This window comes from Dendropsophus ebraccatus, chromosome 14, assembly GCF_027789765.1.
Source record: "Dendropsophus ebraccatus isolate aDenEbr1 chromosome 14, aDenEbr1.pat, whole genome shotgun sequence".
NCBI lineage: Eukaryota > Metazoa > Chordata > Amphibia > Anura > Hylidae > Dendropsophus > Dendropsophus ebraccatus.
Window position 1 is genome coordinate 56,174,190 of NC_091467.1, and position 22,447 is coordinate 56,196,636.

At 45.9% G+C, this 22,447-nt stretch overlaps 2 protein-coding genes across 4 annotated transcripts in view; both read right to left on the reverse strand.

Annotated features, from left to right (window-relative positions):
* Nucleotides 1–604: 604 nt before the first annotated feature.
* On the reverse strand, nt 605–12,973 carry ATP5PD (ATP synthase peripheral stalk subunit d). Its single transcript, XM_069952277.1, has 6 exons — nt 12,866–12,973; nt 9,375–9,505; nt 7,333–7,429; nt 7,181–7,252; nt 4,932–4,994; nt 605–780 (listed from the first exon to the last, which is right to left on the reverse strand). Exons 2-6 carry the CDS (start codon nt 9,494–9,496, stop codon nt 649–651), a joined length of 486 nt encoding a protein of 161 aa, XP_069808378.1. The 5' UTR covers nt 9,497–9,505; nt 12,866–12,973; the 3' UTR covers nt 605–648.
* A 3,252-nt stretch (nt 12,974–16,225) lies between these two features.
* Nucleotides 16,226–22,447, reverse strand: part of FBF1 (Fas binding factor 1) — a 37,985-nt gene continuing 31,763 nt past the window's right edge. For all 3 annotated transcript variants that reach the window (XM_069951756.1, XM_069951755.1, XM_069951754.1), the window contains 3 exons: nt 19,807–19,945; nt 17,636–17,754; nt 16,226–16,367 (listed from right to left, as the gene is read on the reverse strand). In XM_069951756.1, coding sequence (XP_069807857.1) covers nt 16,293–16,367; nt 17,636–17,754; nt 19,807–19,945 — 333 coding nt within the window. In that variant the 3' untranslated portion in view covers nt 16,226–16,292. The remainder of the gene's footprint in view (nt 16,368–17,635; nt 17,755–19,806; nt 19,946–22,447) is intronic.

Here is a 22,447-nt window from a genome sequence, read left to right on the forward strand (position 1 = left end):
AAGGACTGAGATTTTTCCTCTTTTCAAATCTATTCCTTTTTGGCTTTGGCTTCCAAAATCTGTCAGATAAATCTCTCCATGTAAAGGCACGCTAACTCTCACCCAGTTCTCACCCTTGAGTCCATCCATGTATTGCACACTTAGCCAGTCATCTGAATGGGTTTCATTAGATGTTAACGCAACTCAAGTCCAATCATTCAGCATTGGAATACTGTAGTTAGATGTCGCCCTCAGGAGTCCGAGAAAACATGGACAGGGCCTATGCCTGTATCAATGTTTTCCAGGCAGCCTCAGGGCCTGTTCACACTATGGAATCAGTGCATAGATTCTGCTTGGAACCCCGCCTGCAGACGCCATGCCGAATCCCACCTGCTACCTCTTTCAATGGAAGGTCTCACACTCCGCCACTCCTATCTGGACCCTTAAGAGTTAAAGGGTCGCCGTCATTTAAAAAAACAAAACACCATCTTGTCACGTCAAATATTTGATTCCCCAGTAAAACAATGGACATCAGACATCTATACAGCATGTGTTGGATTGACCACAGCATGGTGGCTTCCATTCTCAGTACTTATCATATAAGAATAAGATGCAATGAGCGGAATACATTACAAGATGATTTATTGACGTATAGAGGAACAGTACAGTTTATAAGTCAGCCATGGGCTTGTGTGGCCAATAGACATACTTCTCTTTATCAAGCTTGGTCTCAGGGAAAGCTTCATTTACATCTTCAATGGACATCTGGTCGAAAGGAATCATGTTCTTAAACTTGACCAGCTGCACAATAGGATACATAGTTAGACTCTTACAACATTTACAACACAAGAAATATACTTAGATGTAAGTTAAAGTGTAACTGACATTTAAATTTTTTTTAAAGAAACTCCGTAATAGGTTTTATTAGGCAAAAAAAGTTTTTTTGTACTCAAAAAGCAGTTTCCCAGCCTCCCCTCACTTATCTGCTCATTATCAGGTAAAGCAGTCTTCATTACAGAGGAGCAAAATGAAGACAGGTTTGCCGAGCCCATTATAACCTATGAAGGGGCCGAGGGGGATGAGTGAGCAGGGAGAGCAGACAAACAACTCTACAGTTTGCAGACTGGGCACAAACGCTGGATTCACAGGTCAGAAAGTCAGTACTTACTTGGAAACTTGGTGAGAGAAGATTGTAGGGTATTTTGTACCCGTTTTCTCCTCTCTGTGCTCCCTCATCCCCCTTGACCCCTCCCCTCTCCATAAAGCATAACGGGCACAAAAATCCTGCCTCTTCTAAAGTGGAGGGGGGGGGGGGGGGGGGGAGGTAGGAAAACAGCTTTTTGAGTACAGTAGGAAACTCTTTTGCTTAATAAAACCTATTAAAGAGTTTCTTAAAATCGCTTGTACTATTAACATAAATTCGCTTGTACTATTTATTATTGGTTTCAGAAAAATGACATTTAAATGACAGTCACACTTTAAAGAACTGTAAGACATGTCCCTATATTCCACATCAATGACATTATATTTTCTCTATATATAATCTGTATCTTGCCATGCTAGGTTATCCCTTAGGAAGGAGGTTTTATGGCCCTAATACACATTGGATGTTTTTATATATGTATTAAAGAGACTCTGTACTCACAATCTGACCCCCCCAAACTACTTGTACCTTCGGATAGCTGCTTTTAATCCAAGCTCTGTCCTGGGGTCCGTTCGGCAGTTGATGCAGACAACTTTTAAATCTGCAGCCCTGTGTCAAATTGGTGTGGCCTAGAGTGTGTGCGCCCTAGGATTGCAACGCCTCTCCATCCCTCCTCCCCGCCCTCCTCATCACTAGGAAAGCCCATAGCCAGGATTTTTCCTATTGATCACCTGAACACTGCACAGGTGCCTTACCGACCCAGCTCATTTGCAGTGTTCACACATCATTCCTAATGATGAAGAGGGCGGTGAGGAGGGACGGAGAGGCGGTGCAAGCCTAGGGCATAGACACTCTAGGCCACGCCAATTTGACTCAGGGCTGCAAGTTTAAAAGTTGGTTTTTTTAATGACAATAACTACATCACCTGCCGAACGGACCCCAGGACAGACCTTGGATGAAAAGCAGCTATCCGAAGGTACAAGCGGTTTGGGAGGGTCAGATTGTGGGTACAAAGTGGCTTTAAACTATTTTTTAAGTTGTTAGTAGCAGAGGGTTTGGATCTTTGTGTCTTCGAGCCATGATGGATGCTAACTTGTAGCAAGGTGGAGAAAGGTACTTAGTGTTGCCGCAAGCTGGATCACACATGATCCTGACATGAGGGGAGTTGTGGTCCGGTCCCCTCGCAGATGTGCTTCCTGCTGATATAACATCTATTTTTTATTTTACCCCGACTCTGCTCTTCATTTTTGCATTTTTCCTTTGCTTGGATGTTATAAGAGACTAACGGCTCATGTGAACTGTGCTGGAGTGGATTGACACAGTTAGGGAAAATTTAAGTGGCCTTTTATTGCACTGTGAGCGGCAGCCAGGCTCTAGATGTAGGTGCTTTTTGAATATTGGAGTGTTTTTCCTTATTTCCGTGCTCCTCTTGGTAGTTATTTGCCATTCCCAATTTTGTATTTGGTTCCTAAAACAGTGTAGTTGTCACTAGGACTTAAAGAGGATGTACCACCAGGTACATCCTCTTTAATCTGAACCCACGGATCGAACAGCGCCGTGGTCCGTTCTATGCACTGGAAGCGGCCGGTGCTCAAGCACTGGAGGTAGGCCGGCCAGCCCCCAGTGGGAGGGAATTCCCTCACCTGTATGACGTTCCCTCCCATTGGGGGCGGGCCGGCCTACCTCCAGTGCTTGAGCACCGGCTGGTTCCAGTGCATACAACGGCGCCGTGCACGGGAACCGGGCTGCGGTCCGAAAAATGGACCACGGCACTGGCTTCCCCGTGACGGCGCCGTTCGATCCGTGGGTTCAGATTAAAGACGATGTACCTGGTGGTACATCCTTTTTAAATGGTCACTGCATTTTCATAATACCCTGTGGTGTGTGTAATGAGGAGTGGGGCTATTTCCACCTGTTCTGTACATAATATGTTTCACCAGTTTTCCCCTCAGAAGACTCCATCTCTAAGCAAGCGTCTGAAGACAAGCTGCTATCTAGTCTCCCATACGATGCGAGGGCCACGCACACACAGGAGAGGGGATCCTGCTCACTATCTTTAAAGGGAGACTCTAACCTGCTTTTAAGTTCCCATTGAACACAGGAAGCCTCATGAATATTGGGGTGGCGCTTTACAATAATGTTACTCTGGCAATCACTGCACTGTCCCGTATGCTATGGACACATAACAGCAGGTTAGAGTCTTCTAACCTGCTGTTAGTTTCCCTTTAAGGCACACTGTCAGAAACAGCAGCAGTATGGAGGACATTATAGAGCAGTACTTAATGGTGCAACCTGGGAATCCAGCCCTGCGATGAGACATAAAAAAAGCAGCTCAAGACTCTTTGTGCTTCTTTCTCACTCTACAGTTAACTGCTTCCCCCCTCTACCTCTCCACAGATTTTTACAGGCAGCATGTAACTGATCTCTCAGTGAACCGATAATCCTTCTCATTTTAGTGAAGGAGCAGTTTGGAAGAGCGGACATAAGAGAAAGAGCAATTCTTTTTTATAAGATATATTGCAAAGCTTCTTTCACTCCCACGTACTACTGAATTATGCAAGGTGTTGAAACTGTGGTCACCATTTAAGATGGGTTATAAATCTAACCACCTCTATGCTTACAGCTCTAAAAAGTTTACTGTAGTTTAGAATCCTTTTAAAAGGTGTCAGACAGACACTTTAATCAAAGTATTGATCACCAGCACTTAAAAGGTTTAAACCAGTATGGACTAATAGTTCCCACTGCCAGACCTTTAAATAACAGAGTATGAGGAAGGTAAAAGTAACGTGCTAGGACTATATCTAAAACAGACACGTGTCTGATGATCAGCTATATCCAGGCCAAACAGTCACTTGGAAATCTCTATACAGCATTGTGCAATGTTAAGTCTTAAATAAACTGGATACCCGACAATAAAAACTTTGGTCCTAAGGTGAAATTGCAGCTCACCGTCACCACTCTTAAAAGTACCTGCCATATTTAACTTTAGTTATCAAACATGGCAAAAGTTGTTGATTGCATTGGGTCTCACTGCTGAGACCTGCTGCAATACAATGATACAGCCAGGGGAAGAGCGTGGTGCTAGTGCAATCAGCTCCCTGGCAGCCCGCTAGTTCGTACACATTCACTTCATTATAGTCTATGAGGCTAAAGTATCAGAATTAGTGGCTGACCAAGGAGTGGACCACATTGCCTTCTCTCTTGCTGTATCTTTGTATAGCAGCAGGTCCCAGTGGTGAGACCTGCTGTGATCAATAACTTTTAAAATGTGTGATGACAAAAGTTATTTATAATGACAGGGACTCTTTAATCCTATGTGAGCATGCCAATGTGTTTTTAGTAGAGGTCTGTGAGTTTTAATCCTCAGTAATAGTTACGATAGAGCCAGGAGAAGCACTCCGCTAAGCAATTCTCCCAATGTCACCTTTCTGAAAATAGTCTCCACAGAGATCTATGGAGACCATCTCCTGCAACGAGATCATAGCACTGAGCCAAGAGCTTCAACCCCAAATATTTGGTGGGGTTCTCAACACCTAGACCCTGACTAACCAAAACCTTTCACATGTTTCAAGGACTGGCACACTAAAGCAGTAATGACTAACCTTGACACTCTTGCTGTTGTAAAACTACATCTCCCATCATGCCTGGGCAGCCAAAGCCATATCTTTGGTGGTTCAGGCATGATGGGAATTGTAATTTTGCAACAGCTGGAGTGTCAAGGTTAACCATCACCGCTTTAAAGTAACAGGTTGTTGGGCTGCTGCACCTGCACCAATGGACGGTCAGCTATTTAATAGAGACTACTCACCTCTTTCTCATACTGTACCACCCTGGCTTTGGATTCTTCAATATAGGCTAAAGCCGCTTTATTCTTTAAAATGAGAAGTAATAAAATTAACTTACATACACAATAATGTAAAAAATAATTACTTTAAAATTTTGTACACAATTCTTTTTTTTCAAAATTTTAACCTTTGTCCCTTAAGCTCAACCTGTACATTGTACCTAAATATATAGGAAAAGACCTGTATGCACACAACCAAAACAGGTTAATAGGGGTTGGAATACACTGGGTTAATTTTAGAGAGGGAATGTATCACCTAGATTTTCTTTCACCAATGAGAGTCAGATACAAAAAGTTGTTCTTTTATTCTAATGTTTCTATTTTCTGACATTTTTTTTCACCTTTTGCACATTGTTATGGGCGCGGCCATCTTGCCTGTGTTTTTTTTTTTTTTTTAACAGCATTTAGTGACATGCTTTACTGCAAGTCTCATGGACATAAGCAATAGACAGGACCTTTCCCTTTGAAATATATGGAAAACACTACTGAGCGCAGTCTGTGCCATTTGAAGAGGTCATTTCACAGGGAGCTACCGTTGTATAAGGCGACTGGGCGTATAAGATGACCCCTGACTTTCAAGAAAATTGTCAGGGGTTGGCCTTATACGCTGGAAAATGTTAACCCCTGTCTGACCGTAGTCCTGCTGTGGCAGGGGTTAGCTGCAGCTAAACTTTAAAAAAACAAACAGTTAAAGCGTAACTGTCATGTTTTTTTTTATTGCAGAAATCAGTAGTATAAGCGATTTTAAGAAACTCTGTAATAGGTTTCATCAGCCAAAAAAGCCTCCTTCTGTACTCAAGAAGCAATTTCCCAGCCTCCCCCCCCCTGACTTCTTATTTGTGCATTATCAGGCAAACACGTCTTCATTACAGAGAAGCCAGTGAAGACGGGCTCTGCTCTCTCCATTGTAAGCCTATTAAGGGGGGAGGGGCTGAGGGAGATGAGGGAGCAGGAAGAGGTGACATGAAGGTCAGCTGTTGGTAGACTCTCTGGGCACCTAAAACGCTAAATTCAGGTGTCAGAAATGTCAGTGCTTATCTATGAACTTACTGAGAAGATTGCAGGGTGTTGTGCTGTGCAGGACTGCTCCGTGCTCAGTCACTCCTAACAGCCCCTCCCCTCTCCATAGCCACATAATGGAGACAGAAATCCTGCTTCATTTGATGTGAGGGGGGAGGCTGGGAGATTGCTTTTTCAGTCCAGAAGGAAACTCTTAGTACATAAAACCTATTACAGAGTTTCTTAAAAATCGCTTGTACTGTTGATATTTAATGTTTTCTGAAAAATGGCCCTGAAATGACAGTTACGCTTTAACTCACCTGGGGCCCGTTCCCGGCACGGGCAGTGTGACGTACACTGACTGTGCCGGGGATCCCCGAAGCTCTCCCGGGCAGATGAGCGTCTCATCAGAGAAGTTCGGCTGCGGGAAGAGCTTTGGAAGAATGACAAATGCTTTGGGTACTTCAGGAGCCTCTGTCATTCTTCTGAAGCTCTTCCGGCAGTCAAGCGTCTCCAAGCTTCTCCGACTTCGGGGCTACCCGGCACAGCCAGAATACGTTACACTGCCTGCGCCAAGAACGGGCCAGGAGGCGCGCAAATGCCGGGAAAAGGCCCCAGGTTTGTTTTTTTTGTAGTGGTCGCCCCATACAGTGGGGATGGGGCCATTTTTGAATCCCCCCCTCCCATTATGGGGCGACCATACCCGGCATATAAGACGACCCTTGACTTCTAAGAAGATTTTTTTGAGGTTAAAAAGTAGTCTTATATGCCAGAAAATACGGTACTACTGTCTCATCTATCTACTGGTGTCACATGTCCCTGCAATGCTGTACCGGTAACTTTACAGCAGCCTCCTCTTATCAGCACAGACACAACAGGAAGCTAGTTTTCTCCCCAGTGATAAGAATGAAACTGCAAGATCTTAGCAATGTTTTATAATATAGGTAGAAAAATTAAAAAAAAAAAATAATTGTTTAAATATTTAAGGCAATTTTCTGATGACGCATTCCCTTTAAGTGCTAATGCGTCACAAAGCCAAGTGACCAGCAGAAGCAGTAATAGTAGCTTACAAGTTGGTCAATTGGGGGTATCCCCCATAGAACTCAAGACACCCCAGGATATATTATAGATACATATTGAGGGGAGTTGATCAGTGCTAACATGAGAAAACTGTCATTCAAGCCTTTCATGGCAAGGAAATAAAGCGTACTCACAGCCTCCTGCTCCTGTGCATTAATCTTCTCGGTCTGGGTGTCCTTCGGCTCGGGGACAGCGGTTGCACCGAACTGGAAAAACATCAACATTTTGCTTAAAGTGGTTTTTGTTTCTAAAATACCCATACACCACAGCAAGGCGGACACTTTACCTTAGTCTCAAACTCATCCACTAAGCCTGCTTTGGCTATTGCGGTACGGTAGGATGCCCAGTCAATGGCGGGAGGCTTGGGTGGGAGAGAGGTCAACCTAGTAAGATAAATGATAGGAGTAACTATAAGTGGGTTACAGTATAGAGAAACCAATACTGAACAGATGGACAAGTCAATCATGTGTCAGCGACCAATACTTAGTGTAACAACATAACTCTTCTTTTAGTCTCCTGTAAGGAAGAATATAGAGGCAGAGGGGGTTACTGACAGTAGCTGCGGTCACAGGTTAGCTTATAAGCAGCATTACACCAGCCATAGTCTTTCTGAAATTTCCTCTTACTAAAGGATAGTAGCCACAATGGCAACTATTTCCCCTACTGGAAATAGTATCTAGCGTCAGAAATACTGTCTTAGTGCATTGTCCTGTATGTCTGCAGCACTGGTAAATAGCAATTTCAGCCTTTGCCTACCCACTCTATAGAGGATAAAGTGGCACTTCATAATATTTTATATAAAGTTACTACTAATATCCCTGTTTTAATTAGTTAAGGTGCAGCAGAGGTGTAATATGGCATCCATAGACTTTTTGTTGTCTTTCATTTTCTCCATTGATTCACCAATCCCAGGAGGGAGTATCAAAGGGTGGTGGCAGCTCCCCACCTATGTGTGTATCTGCCTGTCTGTGAAAACTGCCAAGTGTCTGGAGGGGAGGCTTATGGACACAGGAGTGCTGCACTGCGGTGTTGGGTTATACAGGTGGAGCAGTATGGATTTGCACAGCGTGGTGTTGGATTATACAGGTGGAGCAGTATGTATTTGTGCACTCTGGTGTTGATTAGCGATGCTCTGGGATATTATGTGCACTACATGCTGGTATCTGACGCCGTGTGGTAGTATCTGTTTGCTGTTGAGGCCCCAGCAACAACACAGCGAGGCCTGAGAACAAAACGTTTGAGAAGCACTGTGCTACACTGTTACCATGTTTTACTACTAACTATAGCATTAATTTCGTTTTGCTCCTTTCATTTCTGCTTAGCTTTTCACAAAGAGTATGAACGCCATGACAGTCTATTGAGACATGGCACCTGTACTCCATGCCCTCAGCTTTTCAAGGTCAGCCAAGCAGAGTGAAGGGACAGAGCATGCCAGTGAATGCCTCTGTCTCTTCATTGTAGTAATCTATGGGGTCTCAATCAGTTGACCCCAACTTTTCACATGACAGAAGTTCAATAACAGTTTAGGAAACTCAACAGTTTCAGGAACATGGACAACTGGACTAAACTTTTTTTTGCTATCTTTGCTGCCCAACAACAATATGCTATAGTTAAAGAGCATAGACTATTCTCATTCTACCCGGCTGCTTTATTTCCTTGCTCCAATGCAACTCTGATATGTCAGAGAAATATATCTTATCTTTTGATTCATCTGGGTTTAAATGTTCAGACTGCGACCGATCAGGAGAATAAGGCGTGAGAAGTCCACATGCAGCATGTTTATTCCCGGCTCTGTGTCATGTGACCTAGACAGACTTTCAATGCAAGTCTATGGAGCCTGTCTAGGTCAGGGATAGGGATACCTTTCGGCCCTTCAGCTGTTGCAAAACTACATTTCCCATCATGCCCGTGCAGCCAAATGGCTGTCCAGGCATGATGGGAAATGTAGTTTTGCAACAGCTAGAGGGCCAAAAGATATTCCCATCCCTGCTCTAGGTCACAGGCAAGAGCGGGGAAAGGAGTGCAGGGTAATGGGGCTGTCTCTCTGCTTGTACCACTGCTTAGTCAGGATCTGAACACTCACACCCTGATCAATACAATTTTTTGGTATATCTCTGTTTTCTTTAATGACAGGTATGCTTTAACAACAAGATCGCCATAGGTGTGCACAGGGAAAGTGACTCTGGTTGCACACAGCAGTAGCTGCGGGATGTGGATGGCCATGTGCAGTCATGTGAGAAAGCAGCAGAATGAGATCATCATAGCAGGGCAATAAGTCAGCCTGGTGTCACATTATATTTCCCATGTATTCTGGTAATCCATGCTCACTTTGCAGCTATGGAATCACTGCGAGTCTTCAGTGCGTTGAACATTGCCTTCTGGTTGGGGGGGACTCTTTCTGCGAATGCCAACCAGTCCACAGCCTTGACTGCAGCTCTTCGACCCGCCATGTTTAGGAACTGAAAACAAAACAAAAAAAAGAACAAAACACAATAAGTTATAAAAAAAAGAAAGTGTATTAACAAGAACATTAATCTAAGCATCCTGCAAGAATACATTTATTGGAGTTGGTCCCCCAGGTTTCCTTTGCTTCCTGGTAAACACTCAGCGGCGCAGATCCTGAAGTCCAATACAAACATTTTACTTTAACCCCTTAACGACATCGGGCGTAAATTTACGCCCTGATGCCGGTAAGGGAGTTCAGAGCGGGGCCGCGCGGCGGCCCCGCTCTGAACCGCGCCGGTCCCGGGTGCCGCGTGTAGCCCGGGACCGTAGGTATTAGCGGGCACGGTCTGATCGCCGTGCCCGCTAATACAGTAATCGGATGCAGCTGTCAAAGTTGACAGCTGCATCCGATTACCGGACACAGCCTCATCCCTGGTGTCTAGTGGGGAGATCGCTCCTCCGGGATGTTATCCCGGAGGAGCGATCTCCGCAAATGAAGCCGGCCGGGGACCGCTCCAAGATGGCGCCGTCCCCGGCTCGGCACTCGTTTACTTCCGGCTGCAGCAGCCGGAAGTAAACGAGTGCCTATCTCATGGATCTCTGCAGCATATCTATGCTGCAGAGATCTCAATGAGAGATCAAAGCACTTATACTAGAAGTCCCCTAGGGGGGCTTCTAGTATATGTGTAAAAGTAAAAAAAAAAGTATTGTTAATAGTAAAAAGTCCCCTCCCCTAATAAAAGTCTGAATCACCCCCCTTTTCCCAGGTTATAAATAAAAGTAAATAAATAAATACATAAACAAACATGTTTGCTATCGCCGCGTGCGTAATCGCCCGAACTATTAATTAATTACATTCCTGATCTCGTACGGTAAACGGCGTCAGCGCAAAAAAAAATCCCAAAGTGCAAAATTGCGCATTTTTGGTCGCATCAAATCCAGAAAAATTGTAATAAAAAGCGATCAAAAAGTCGTATATGCGCAATCAAGGTACCGATAGAAAGATCAAATCATGGCGCAAAAAATGACACCTCACACAGCCCAATAGACCAAAGGATAAAAGCGCTATAAGCCTGGGAATGGAGCGATTTTAAGTGTTGTATATTTGTTGACAATGGTTTAAATTTTTTACAGGCCATCAGATACAATATAAGTTATACATGTTACATATCGTTTTAATCGTAACGACTTGAGGAACATGTATAACAAGTCAGTTTTACCCCAGGGCGAATGGCGTAAAAACACATTTCCCCCAAATAAACAAAATGCGTTTTTTTTTTCAATTTCACCACACTTTGAATTTTTTTCTGGTTTCGCAGTGTACTTTATGGAAAAATTCAGCCTGTAATTGCAAAGTACAATTAGTGACGCAAAAAATAAGGGCTCATGTGGGTTTCTAGGTGGAAAAATGCAAGTGCTATGGCCTTTTATGCACAAGGAGGAAAAACCGAAAACGCAAAAATCGAAATTTGCTCTGTCCTTAAAGGGTTAAAGTCCAGTAAAGTTTCTCATTACAGGTCTGGTCACCGTATAATACAGGGGTAAGGAACCTTAGCTCTTCAGCTGTTGAAACACTACAACTCCCATCATGCCTGGACAGCCAAAGCTAAATCTTAGGCTGTCCAGGCATGATTGGAGTTGTAGTTTTGCAACAACTGGAGAGTCAAGGTTCCCTACCCCTGGTATAATAGGCCCAGGATCGTCTACGAGTTTCAGAGCGGGGCCGCATGTAGCCCGGGACCGCGGCTATTAGCAAGCACAGTCTGATCGCCATGCCCGCTAATCAAGTAATCAGATGCAGCTGTCAAAGTTGATAGCTGCATCTGATTACTTGCTGTCAGCCATCCCTGGTGTCTAGTGGGGTGGATCGGCACCCTGGGACGTTGTCCCAGAGGAGCGATCCACACATCCGGCCGGGGTCTGCCCTGTAATGGCGATGTTCCCGGCTCGGCAGTCGATTGCTTTTGGCTGCAGCAGCCGAAGGCATTCAAGTGCCTATTTCACTGATCTATGCAGTATAACTATACTGCATAGATCTCAATTAGAGATCAGAGTGCTTATACTTTAAGTCCCCCAGGGGGAATAACCCTAACCCCAGGGGGGCTTCTTGTATAAGTGAAAAAAAAAAAAAAAAAATTATTAATAAAAAGCCCCCTCCCCTAATAAAAATTTGAATCACCCCCTTTTCCCATGTTGTAAGTAAAGATAAATAAACATGTTTGGTATCGCCACGTGCGTAATCACCCGAACTATTAATTTATCACATTCCTGATCTCTCACGGTAAACGGCGCAAAAAAAAAAAAATCCAGAAAAATTGTAATTAAAAGCGATCAAAAAGTCGTATATGCGCAATCAAGGTACCGATAGAAAGAACACATCATGGCGCAAAAAATGACACCTGACACAGCCCCATAGACCAAAGGATAAAAGCGCTATAAGCCTGGGAATGGAGCGATTTTAAGGAACATATATTTGATAACAATGGTTTGAATTCTTTACAGGCCATCGGATACAATAAAAGTTCTACATGTTATATATCGTAATCGTAACGACTTGAGGAACATGCATAATAAGTCAGTTTTACCCCAGGGCGAATGGCGTAAAAACAAAAGAATTGTTTTTGTTTTTTGTTTTTTTTTTTCAATTTCACCACACATTGAATTTTTTTCTGGTATCGCAGTGTACTTGATGAATAAATTCAGCCTGTCATTGCAAAGTACAATTGGCGGCGCAAAAAATAAGGGCTCATGTGGGTTTCTAGGTGGAAAAACGTAAGTGCTATGGCCTTTCAAACACAAGGAGGAAAAAACGAACACAAAAATTTAAATTGGCCCGGTCCTCTAAGGGTTAATGGTCATATATATGGGTAGGGAACCTTGGCTCCCCAGCTGTTGCAAAACTACATTTCCCATCATGCCTGCACTTGCACCTTAGCTGCGCAGGCATGATGGGAAATGTAGTTTTGCAACAGCAGGAGAGCCAAGGTTCCCTACCCATATATATGTGACACCATCACCTTAGGCAGCCGGTGAGGTCACACAACGTCAGGGCTGCACAGCTACCGGCACCAGATCACAGATCAATAGATCTGATCAATGGGATCAGCAATTACATCTGTATTCCTATGGGCGGCCATGCTGGGACACACACACATATGAGGCTGGGCCTGGGGGGGGATACACGTGACCCGGAGTCACTATCCTGCACTGCTCACAGCGAACACTGACACAACGAGTGTGCTCTCTACAGCTGCCGTAAAGCAACACAGAGCAGCTCAAGGTCCTCATCATAATCCTCCCGCCAGCACGTCACACCCTGCATTACCGGATAACGGGAGCACCAAGCAGCCGGTAACCGAGCCGCGCACTCTCACCTGCCTGCTCACCGACCTCCAACCTTACTTGCCGGGACACTGCAATGGCCACCGCCGCGAGTGACGTAGGACCAGGAGCCTCACAGGAACCAATCACGTACGCCGGCAGAGGACGTTCCAGCCAATGACGAATAAGCTGTCAGAGTGATAGAGAACGCCGATTGGCTGACGCTTGCCATGTGACTCAGAGCAGGACGTAAGATTCCGTCATGACCTTGAGGAGCAACGTCATGACGTCAGGCAGGAGCGGTATATATACTGCTGCTCTGGGCGGGGTTTACTAGTTAGCTGCTGCCTTGTGTGAGTGAATTGTTATTCTGTTTGGGGTCAGGTTGGAGTTGATAATTATTCCTACTGCATGACTTGAAGGAGTATTCAGGCTTAAAGGGATTGTTCAGGGACAGATTTGTGTTGTTTTGTTTCCCTATTGGGGCATAATAAAGATAAAGAAGTTATACTCACCTACCCCAGTGCCCTGCAGCTGCTATGTTCTAGGCTCCTGATCCCCACTCACCACTGCAGGTTCCTGTGATGCATCCTCCCTGCAAGAAGGGCCAACTCAGCAAGTCACAGGCGGAGGCAGAATACTGGTGGGGCAAATCCTGAGGGCCCTATTACACAGAAAGATTATCTTGCAAAAACTCCTTATCATGAGAATTTAAAGGGAACCTGTCACCCCCGTGCCGGGGTGACAGGCTCCCGACCCCCGTTAGAGCCCCATATACTTACCTAATCCCGCCGGGTCCCGCTTCTGGAGGTGGTCGGGTGACGGAGATCTCAGCCGCTGCAGCCCGGCGCGCGCGCTGAGAGATGAGTCCAACGCTCATAGAGAATGACGGAGCGCTGGACTCTCCTGTCATTCTCTATGGGTGTTGGACTCATCTCTCAGCGCGCGCGCCGGGCTGCAGCGGCTGAGATCTCCGTCACCCGACCACCTCCAGAAGCAGGACCCGGCGGGATTAGGTAAGTATATGGGGCTCTAACGGGGGTCGGGAGCCTGTCACCCCGGCACGGGGGGTGACAGGTTCCCTTTAAGCAGTAATCTAGTGGTCTGACCTCCATACCCCTCCACCGATCTCCATGCCCCGGCTACAATAAAGCCACAAGTACAGCATTCCTATGGCGGTGCCAGAGAGAACCGAGTGCAACACTCCTGCTTACTCGGCTGTTTCCAGCACCTCCATTGGAATGAATAGCGCTGCAGGTCATGCGCCGTACCTTACAGCTCTATTCATAACACAGAAGCCAGGGGCAAATACCGAGGTTGGACCCCCTGTGATCTCTTACTTTTACTCTATCCTGTGGATAGGGGAGAAGTTAATTCTTCCCAGACGACCTCTTTAACCTTGGATACAGCATGCTAAGTTTTCCAGTACAGCTTGGATGACATGTATAGGTTGTGGAGCAGAATAAACGACCTCCCCAGCTGATGAAAAACTACAACTCCTAGCATATATGCCCCTGTGCCCCTCATATAGTAGTTAGGCCCCTCTGTTGCCATATCGTAGTTTAAACCACCTGTGCCTCCCATATAGTAGTTAGGTCCCTCTCTCTCCCATATAGTAATTAGGCCCCTCTGTGCCTTTTTATATTATTTAAAAGGATGCTGGTTGACCTCAGGGAGATCAACCAAAACACCGCAGAGACACCATCACGTGTCTCAACGTCAGTGTATTCTAGAACATTGCCCCCTGGGAAATCAAATATGCAAAAGAACACTGCAGAGACACCATCACATGTCTCGACGTCAGTGAACTAGCCAGACCTTCCCTCCGGGAAGGAACAACCAAGCCAAAGCGTTCTCCAGTCAAGGAAACCACCTCAGCAAGGTATCCATCCACAGACAGTTGTTTCGGGGTTTTTGCCCCTCATCAGTGTGGAGTAGGTTTCTGGCTAGTGGGAGCAATGACTAGTATGTGCATGCAAAAGGACGCTGGTTGACCTCAGGGAGATCAACCAAAACACCGCAGAGACACCATCACGTGTCTCAACGTCAACGTCATTGCTCCCACTAGCCAGAAACCTACTCCACACTGATGAGGGGCAAAAACCCCGAAACAGCTGTCTGTGGATGGATACCTTGCTGAGGTGGTTTCCTTGACTGGAGAACGCTTTGGCTTGGTTGTTCCTTCCCGGAGGGAAGGTCTGGCTAGTTCACTGACGTCGAGACATGTGATGGTGTCTCTGCAGTGTTCTTTTGCATATTCGATTTCCCAGGGGGCAATGTTCTAGAATACACTGACGTTGAGACACGTGATGGTGTCTCTGCGGTGTTTTGGTTGATCTCCCTGAGGTCAACCAGCGTCCTTTTGCATGCACATACTAGTCATTGCTCCCACTAGCCAGAAACCTACTCCACACTGATGAGGGGCAAAAACCCCGAAACAGCTGTCTGTGGATGGATACCTTGCTGAGGTGGTTTCCTTGACTGGAGAACGCTTTGGCTTGGTTGTTCCTTCCCGGAGGGAAGGTCTGGCTAGTTCACTGACGTCGAGACATGTGATGGTGTCTCTGCAGTGTTCTTTTGCATATTTTTATATTATTTAGGCCTCCTCTGTGCATACATATATTATATATTAATCCTTCTGTGTCCCCATATAGTATTAAGGCCTCTATTTGCTCACATATAGTATTTCAGCCCCTCTGTGCCTCCAAATATTATTTAGTTTGGCTCCTGTGCCCTCATATAGTAGTTAGGACCCTCTGGGCCTTCATATTGTAGTTAGGCCTCCCAGGATGAAAGATAACTGGCACCAGACATAGCAGACTGATATCCTCTAGTACATCAAAGATTTCAATGTGTCAGTGAGTACTATTGGTGGCAATTACTGTGTACATTTCTACATGCAGTATGTCTTTTTAGAAGACAGGGAACTCAGCCCAAAATACAGGTGACAACAGGACTATTGTAACTTTATTCATTAAATCTAAAACACCTGCACATTAAAGCTGCTGTCTGACTATTAAAGCGAATGTACCATCAGGTACATTGGCTTTAAGTATTGCCCATGTATAGAATGGTCCCGGTGTTGGGAAGCCGGTACCGTGGTCATTTTTTTTTTAACTGTGGCCCGATTCCAGTGTATGGCGCCGTTCTATTCACTGGCACCGGGTCGGGGTAAAGCACTGGAGGCAGCCGGCCTGCTCCCAGTGGCAGGAAACCCCCGCCCCTCTATAATGTGGCTCCATTGGTTCTATACATGGGCAATAATTAAAGCAAATGTTCCTGATGGTACATTCACTTTAAGGATTATATTCCATTGCGTTGGTAAAATTATGTTAATAAGTCAGTCATGCATAGAAATAAGAAGCCAAACAAAGTTTACAAGTAATATAACAATATTAATATTTATTATCAATATAAAAAAAGTCATACAAAATATCAGGTATGGTACATGGGTCTGCTGGGAACTTGTCATGTGGGAGTTCATACAGTAATTGAGTAGGGAGATTTCTTCAAAGCTTCCAAATAAAGTTTCTCATTTTCTATATAGTCCCAGTCCTATTCCAAAAAAAATGTAATTAAAATATGACCATGGCCCAAAGAACCACAGAGAGTTACATAGTACAGTAATCCTTTTATATCTTCCTATCTATATTATTAAATAATCCTAAAGTTTCCCAGTTGTTATTTTGACCACTAGGCTTAAATCTAAGCTAAGACTTCCAGTTCAATGTGTGATGATAAGGAGGAGGCTGCTGAAAAGTGATCTGTACAATTACAGTAAAAAGGTGACAGTGATAGCAAAAAGTATAGACTCAGCGTCCCACTCCCTATGGAATGAGGCCACAGAGCATGCTTACATATGTGTCCCATATAAAGAATAGAGTTAATGTAGGATCATTATGAAACATGGTGTAAAGTTAACCTGGCTCAGTTGCCCCTAGCAACCATATTCCACCTTTCATTTTCCTAAGAGTCTGTGAGGGATGAAAGGTGGAATCTGATTGGTTGCTAGGGGCAACTAAGCCAGTTTCACTTTTCACCATGTTTGATAAATCTCCTCCACTGTGTCTATGTCCATGAGGCTTGCCGTAAAGCACGTCACTGATTGCTTTTTAAAAACAGCTTGGACAAGATGGCAGCCCCCATAATAATGCAGAGAATAGAAACAGATTAGAAAAAAAAAAGATGTTTCAGTATGTGGATTGAATCAGTAAAATATTTAAAAAATCTTTAAGGGTGGGTTCACACGTAACAGATCCACAGCGGATTTCACGATTCACAGTTTGCAGTGAAATCCGCTGCGGATCCCTTCACTGTCACTTTCAATATGATTACATACTCGCAGCGGAATTAATAACCTGCTGAGAGTATGTAAAAGGCAGCCCCTTTAACCCTCTGTGGCCTGGTGCATACATTACAAAGTCCGCACTCCGGCTTGCTTTGGGGGCTCCCGATGTCTGGACGTCCCGCTCAGCCAATCAGTGGGTGTGGCGGGCTGTGGGGGGCTTAAGGGGGCTGCCTTTTACATACTCATACTATCGAAAGTGACAGGAGGGGGATCGCAGCGGATTTCGCTGCGAACATGCAGCATGAAATCCGCTGTGATTTTGTTAAGTCTGAAGGCACCCCTCAGCACAATTCTGCCCTTTCGATTAATATGTCATTAATTTTTTATTTGTTTTTTACATGGACCCAAGAATCTTTAATATACAAAATCTGCTGACTATATATTACCAGCAAATCTTCGGATTCAGGATCCTATAGCGGCAGCAGAAGATACATTGACAATAATGCCACAATGTACTAGTCCTGGTATTTTATACCTGTTGTGCTTGGACCTTATACACGGCCAGCATGGCATGGAAGTCTGACTTTTGAGCAGCTTTTTCCTGCTGCGTTCCTGAGTTGGCAGCTGTTGTACTGGATAGAGCAAATGGCAAACCTGAAAAGTAAAATAGTATATGTTTAGTAAGCAAATGTATGAACCCCATGTGGTATTTTAAAGGAGAAATACAGTGATTTTTAAAATTTGTCAGCCGGTAGGGGGAACATAATATTTAACAATCACTACTTACCTCTCTCCGCTCCTTTGCAGCGCTGGCTTGCCACTAAAGGACCCTCACCAGGCTCCAGGATCTCCTTCAGCTAGTCACAACCCAGTTGATGGACAGGACAAAGCTGCAGTCACTGATTGGCTGATGAGGGCAATCCATCAACTGGGTTGGGTATTTTCCTACCATCTGAGGCATTGGGAGAGGTAAGTAGTGAGTGTTTATTATGTACCTCCTGCCCCTGCCGACTGACAAATTTTAAAAAAACCTCTGCCTTCCTGTCCGTGTAATATATCTGGCATTACATAACATTCACCACAATATCACACACAGCACATGGCGGTATTAAGTAGGGCTGGCCCTTAAAGATCCTTCATACACATTAGTCAAAATATGGCCACACCCACTGAACCGTAGGACCGACTGACTGTCTAAATTGTTTGAGGGCCTCCTGACTCTCCCCTGACGGATGACAACAAATAAGAGAAGGGTTTATTTATTGTATTAATGTTTATTGTATTAATGCATGGATGAAGATTTGTTTTAGGTAAGTTTTAAAGGGGTTACAAAAAGCACAACTACTTTCTTGGAGGAACAGCATCACCCTTGTCCTCAGGTTGTGTATGGTATTGCCGTTCAGCTCTATTCACTTCAATGGAAGTTGGTTACGGAACCTGACTCAAGCTGAGGATAGGAGAGGTGCTGTCTTTGAAAGAAAGCGGCCATGTTTTTCTAAGCCTGGCCAGCCCCTTTAGCTGATCTTTGAAACATAATCCTGTTTAAACTCCGCCCTGACCTTCCGCTAACTCCGCCTACTCTGCAGTGGTTTCTGGGGACTGTTGGCAACTATGCTTTCTAAAAGAGAAAACGTTGTTGGCCATGCAAACCAATCACAGAAGAGCTTTAATTTCTTAAAGTGCTGTGATTGGTTGGTTGCTATGGGCAACAAAGCCAGTTATCACAGGGGGGAACTGCTCTTGGCAACCAATCACAGCACAGGTTTCATTTATGGAAGCTGAGCTGTGATTGGTTGCTATGAATTGCCCCTAGCAACCACAGCACAGCCTTCATTTTTTTCAGAGCAGTTTACATAATGAAAGTAGAGCTCTGATTGGTTACCAAGGTCACAGTACGGATCCATAATATAGATATAGGTAGAAATACGTAATATACTGAACATGTCATGCAGTTTGCACAGCAGGCTCGAAAATATATTTTTTACAAGGTGGGCAGCCTGTAACTGCGGCCATTGTCTAACTATAACTCCCAACAGGCTGGGAGTTGTAGTGCGATGGCGGACCAGACGATGCTTTGTTTGCCATAGCCTTATTTTTAGGCCATTACACTTGATGCCTGTGTTATTGCTTTATGTCAATCATCTTATTTTAAAGGGAGCGAGTACCCTGCATAGATTAGATCATTGCTGAAATAGCTGCCGTTAATTGACAACTAAAGGGGTATTTGCACTATTTAGGGTCCTATTACATGGCCCAATGGTTTAGATGTATTCTGCCTATTTAAAGAGACAGTGACGTATAGTGAGGACCACCTGGCGCCACAGGCAAAATACTGGTTCCTTTTCACAGGGTTAGAAAAATAAGATGTAATCTATATATCCATCCTATATACGCTCATGCCTTAGACTGGGTATAATATACAGTAACATAAGGATATTACTGCAGACACCAGGTATACAGGTGTGTACAGCACCCAGAGGATACGCAGCTGTAATCCTAGATCAGCGGGTGTTGTTCTTCCATGACAATCAGTGAGCGGACTTTGTGATTTTATAACAAAAAAAAATAAAAAAATGCATGGATAGGTAGTACATGAAGTTTTATATACTTGGAAGCCCCCACAACATATGCATGCAGTGAATGTCTTGCACCCTGCATGTTATATATAAAACTGCCAGACCATATGTGTGATAAAGCCAGCCTCACCAGTCAGAGGAAGGGATGTAGACAGCGGTGGGATCTGCTGAGGCTCCGGCTCTCTGTTAGGAAGCAGCAGAGATGCGGTTGGCAGCCCCTGTCTGAGCTGTTCCAATTGTCTTCTCTGATGCGTCAGGTTTATACCTTCCTGTAAACAGCACAGACAGATATTTTCATTTAGTTACATCAAATCTGCTGCAGATCCTTTAAGTATGAATGGACCCTTCCCATTTGGGACATTTATAGGAAACACCAGCTTGCTTGTGTTTCCTTGGGTGGTAGAGAAGCCGATAACAGGCCATTGCCTTTAAAGGTGCCTTCACACGTACCAGATCTGCAGCGGACTTCATGGCTCCCATCGGGGCCTCACATGAAGCCTCGGCGCCGAACAGGTAATGTATGCTCTTGGCGGGGGGTTAACTCACATACTCACACAGTGGGATGTCAATCCCGCTGCGAGCAGGGGTGATTCTAGCCTCTCTGCTGCCCGAGGCGAACTATAGAATGACGCCCCCCCCCCCCCCCCCCCCGGTCAATCCGCCCACATTATAATCCACTACTGCCCCCCCCCCCCCCCCACTGCTGTCCCCAATAAACATAATGTTTGGTCCCTTGCTGCACAGAGGATGTCAGGAGAGGAGGGGGCTGACTTTATAGGAGAGGTCCCAGCAGCACAGAGGATGTCAGGAGAGGAGGGGGCTAATCCTATAGGAGAGGTCCCAGCAGCACAGAGGATGTCAGGAGATGAGGGTGCTAATCCTATAGGAGAGGTCCCAGCAGCACAGAGGATGTCAGGAGAGGAGGGTGCTAATCCTATAGGAGAAGTCCCAGCAGCACAGAGGATGTCAGGAGAGGAGGGTGCTGATCTTTTAGGAGATGGTCCCCCTCTTCCCCCCTTATAGATGGTCCCCCTCTTCCCCCCCTTATAGATGGTCCCCTCTCCCTTATAGATGGTCCCCCTCTCCCCCCCCTTATAGATGGTCCCCCTCTCCCCCCTCCCTTATAGATGGTCCCCCTCTCCCCCCTCCCTTATAGATGGTCCCCCTCTCCCCCCTCCCTTATAGTTGGTCCCCCTCTTCCCTCTCTCCCCCCCCTTATAGATGGTCCCCCTCTCCCCCCCCCTTATAGATGGTCCCCCTCTCCCCCCCCCCCTTATAGATGGTCCCCCTCTTCCCTCTCCCCCCCTTATAGATGGTCCCCCTCTTTCCCCCCTCCCTTATAGATGGTCCCCTTCCCCCCCTATAGATGGTCCCCCTCTTCCCTCTCTTCCTCCCTTATAGATGGCCCCCCCCCCTTATAGATCGTCCCCCTCTTTCCCCCCTCCCTTATAGATCGTCCCCTCTTTCCCCCCTCCCTTATAGATGGTCCCCCTCTTTCCCCCCTCCCTTATAGATGGTCCCCCTCTTTCCCCCCTCCCTTATAGATGGTCCCCTTCCCCCCCCTACCTTATAGATGGTCCCCCTCTTTCCCCCCTCCCTTATAGATGGTCCCCTTCCCCCCCTACCTTATAGATGGTCCCCCTCTTTCCCCCCTCCCTTATAGATGGTCCCCTTCCCCCCTATAGATAGTCCCCCTCTTCCCTCTCCCCCTCCCTTATAGATCGTCCCCCCCCCCCTTATAGATGGTCCCCCCTTATAGATGGTCCCCCTCTTTCCCCCCTCCCTTATAGATCGTCCCCCTCTTTCCACCCTACCTTATAGATGGTCCCCCTCTCCCCCCCCCCCTGCACAGCAGATAAAACAAAAACAAAAAACAGCACACAACTCACCTACCCTCCGTTCCCCCGTCGAGCCTCTCTGGTCTGGTCCCGGCTGATGTGCGGCTGCCCGGGGTGTCCCGTCCTGTCCCCGGCAGCGCGCGCATCACAGAGCTCCCCGTGCGCCTGTGACTTCCGGCGCACAGGGAGCTCTCTGATGCGTGCGCTGCCGGGGACAGGACGGGACACCCCCGGCAGCCGCACATCACCCGGGGGACTAAGGCTGCATTCCCACGTTCCGTGATCCGTCTGCATGTACTGGAGCCCCCCCCCGCGCCCGGGCAGTATCTGTAATGAGATGCTGTGAGCGGGGGGGACTGTATTCATAAGCGCCGCGCTGTAGTATCAGCACGGCGCGGCTGATTTAGTACAGCGGGGCGCTTATGAATACAGTCTCCCCCGCTCACAGCATCTCATTACAGATACTGCCCGGGCGCGGGGGGACTCCAGTACATGGTACAATCAGTGGCGGATTATAATGTGGGCGGCCGCCCGAACCGCCCATATTATAATCTGCCACTGAATGCCGCCAGAGCCGTTTTAATACATTGGTGGGCCCAGTGCACAGCCCTCAAGAGTGGCCCCCCCCTTACCTTTCTGCACATTGTATAATGTACTGAATTTGCCCCCACACTGTATCAAGAGCCCCAATACATACAGTAGTTACCTTATAACACTATTTCCACAATACAGTGATTACATATTACATAAAAACTGCACTAAACAAAACAGAAAGATATTACCAATGATACCATTACATAATACCGCCACATCATGACCCCTAACACTACAATCCTATAACAGAGTGCAGTTACATCCAGTGACTCACCGGGGGTGTTTTCTCCAATCAGAGTCTGTCACCTTTTCTTTTTCTCTCCATCCAGCCTGGGCCAC

Excerpts from the sequence above, each read along its gene's own strand:
- ATP5PD (XM_069952277.1), bottom strand. The coding sequence starts at position 9,496 with ATGGCGGGTCGAAGAGCTGCAGTCAAGGCTGTGGACTGGTTGGCATTC. Across the intron at positions 7,430-9,374 it reads AGTGATTCCATAGCTGCAAA|GTTGACCTCTCTCCCACCCA; the intron begins GTGAGCATGGAT and ends TTATCTTACTAG. Across the intron at positions 7,253-7,332 it reads TGGATGAGTTTGAGACTAAG|TTCGGTGCAACCGCTGTCCC; the intron begins GTAAAGTGTCCG and ends ATGTTTTTCCAG.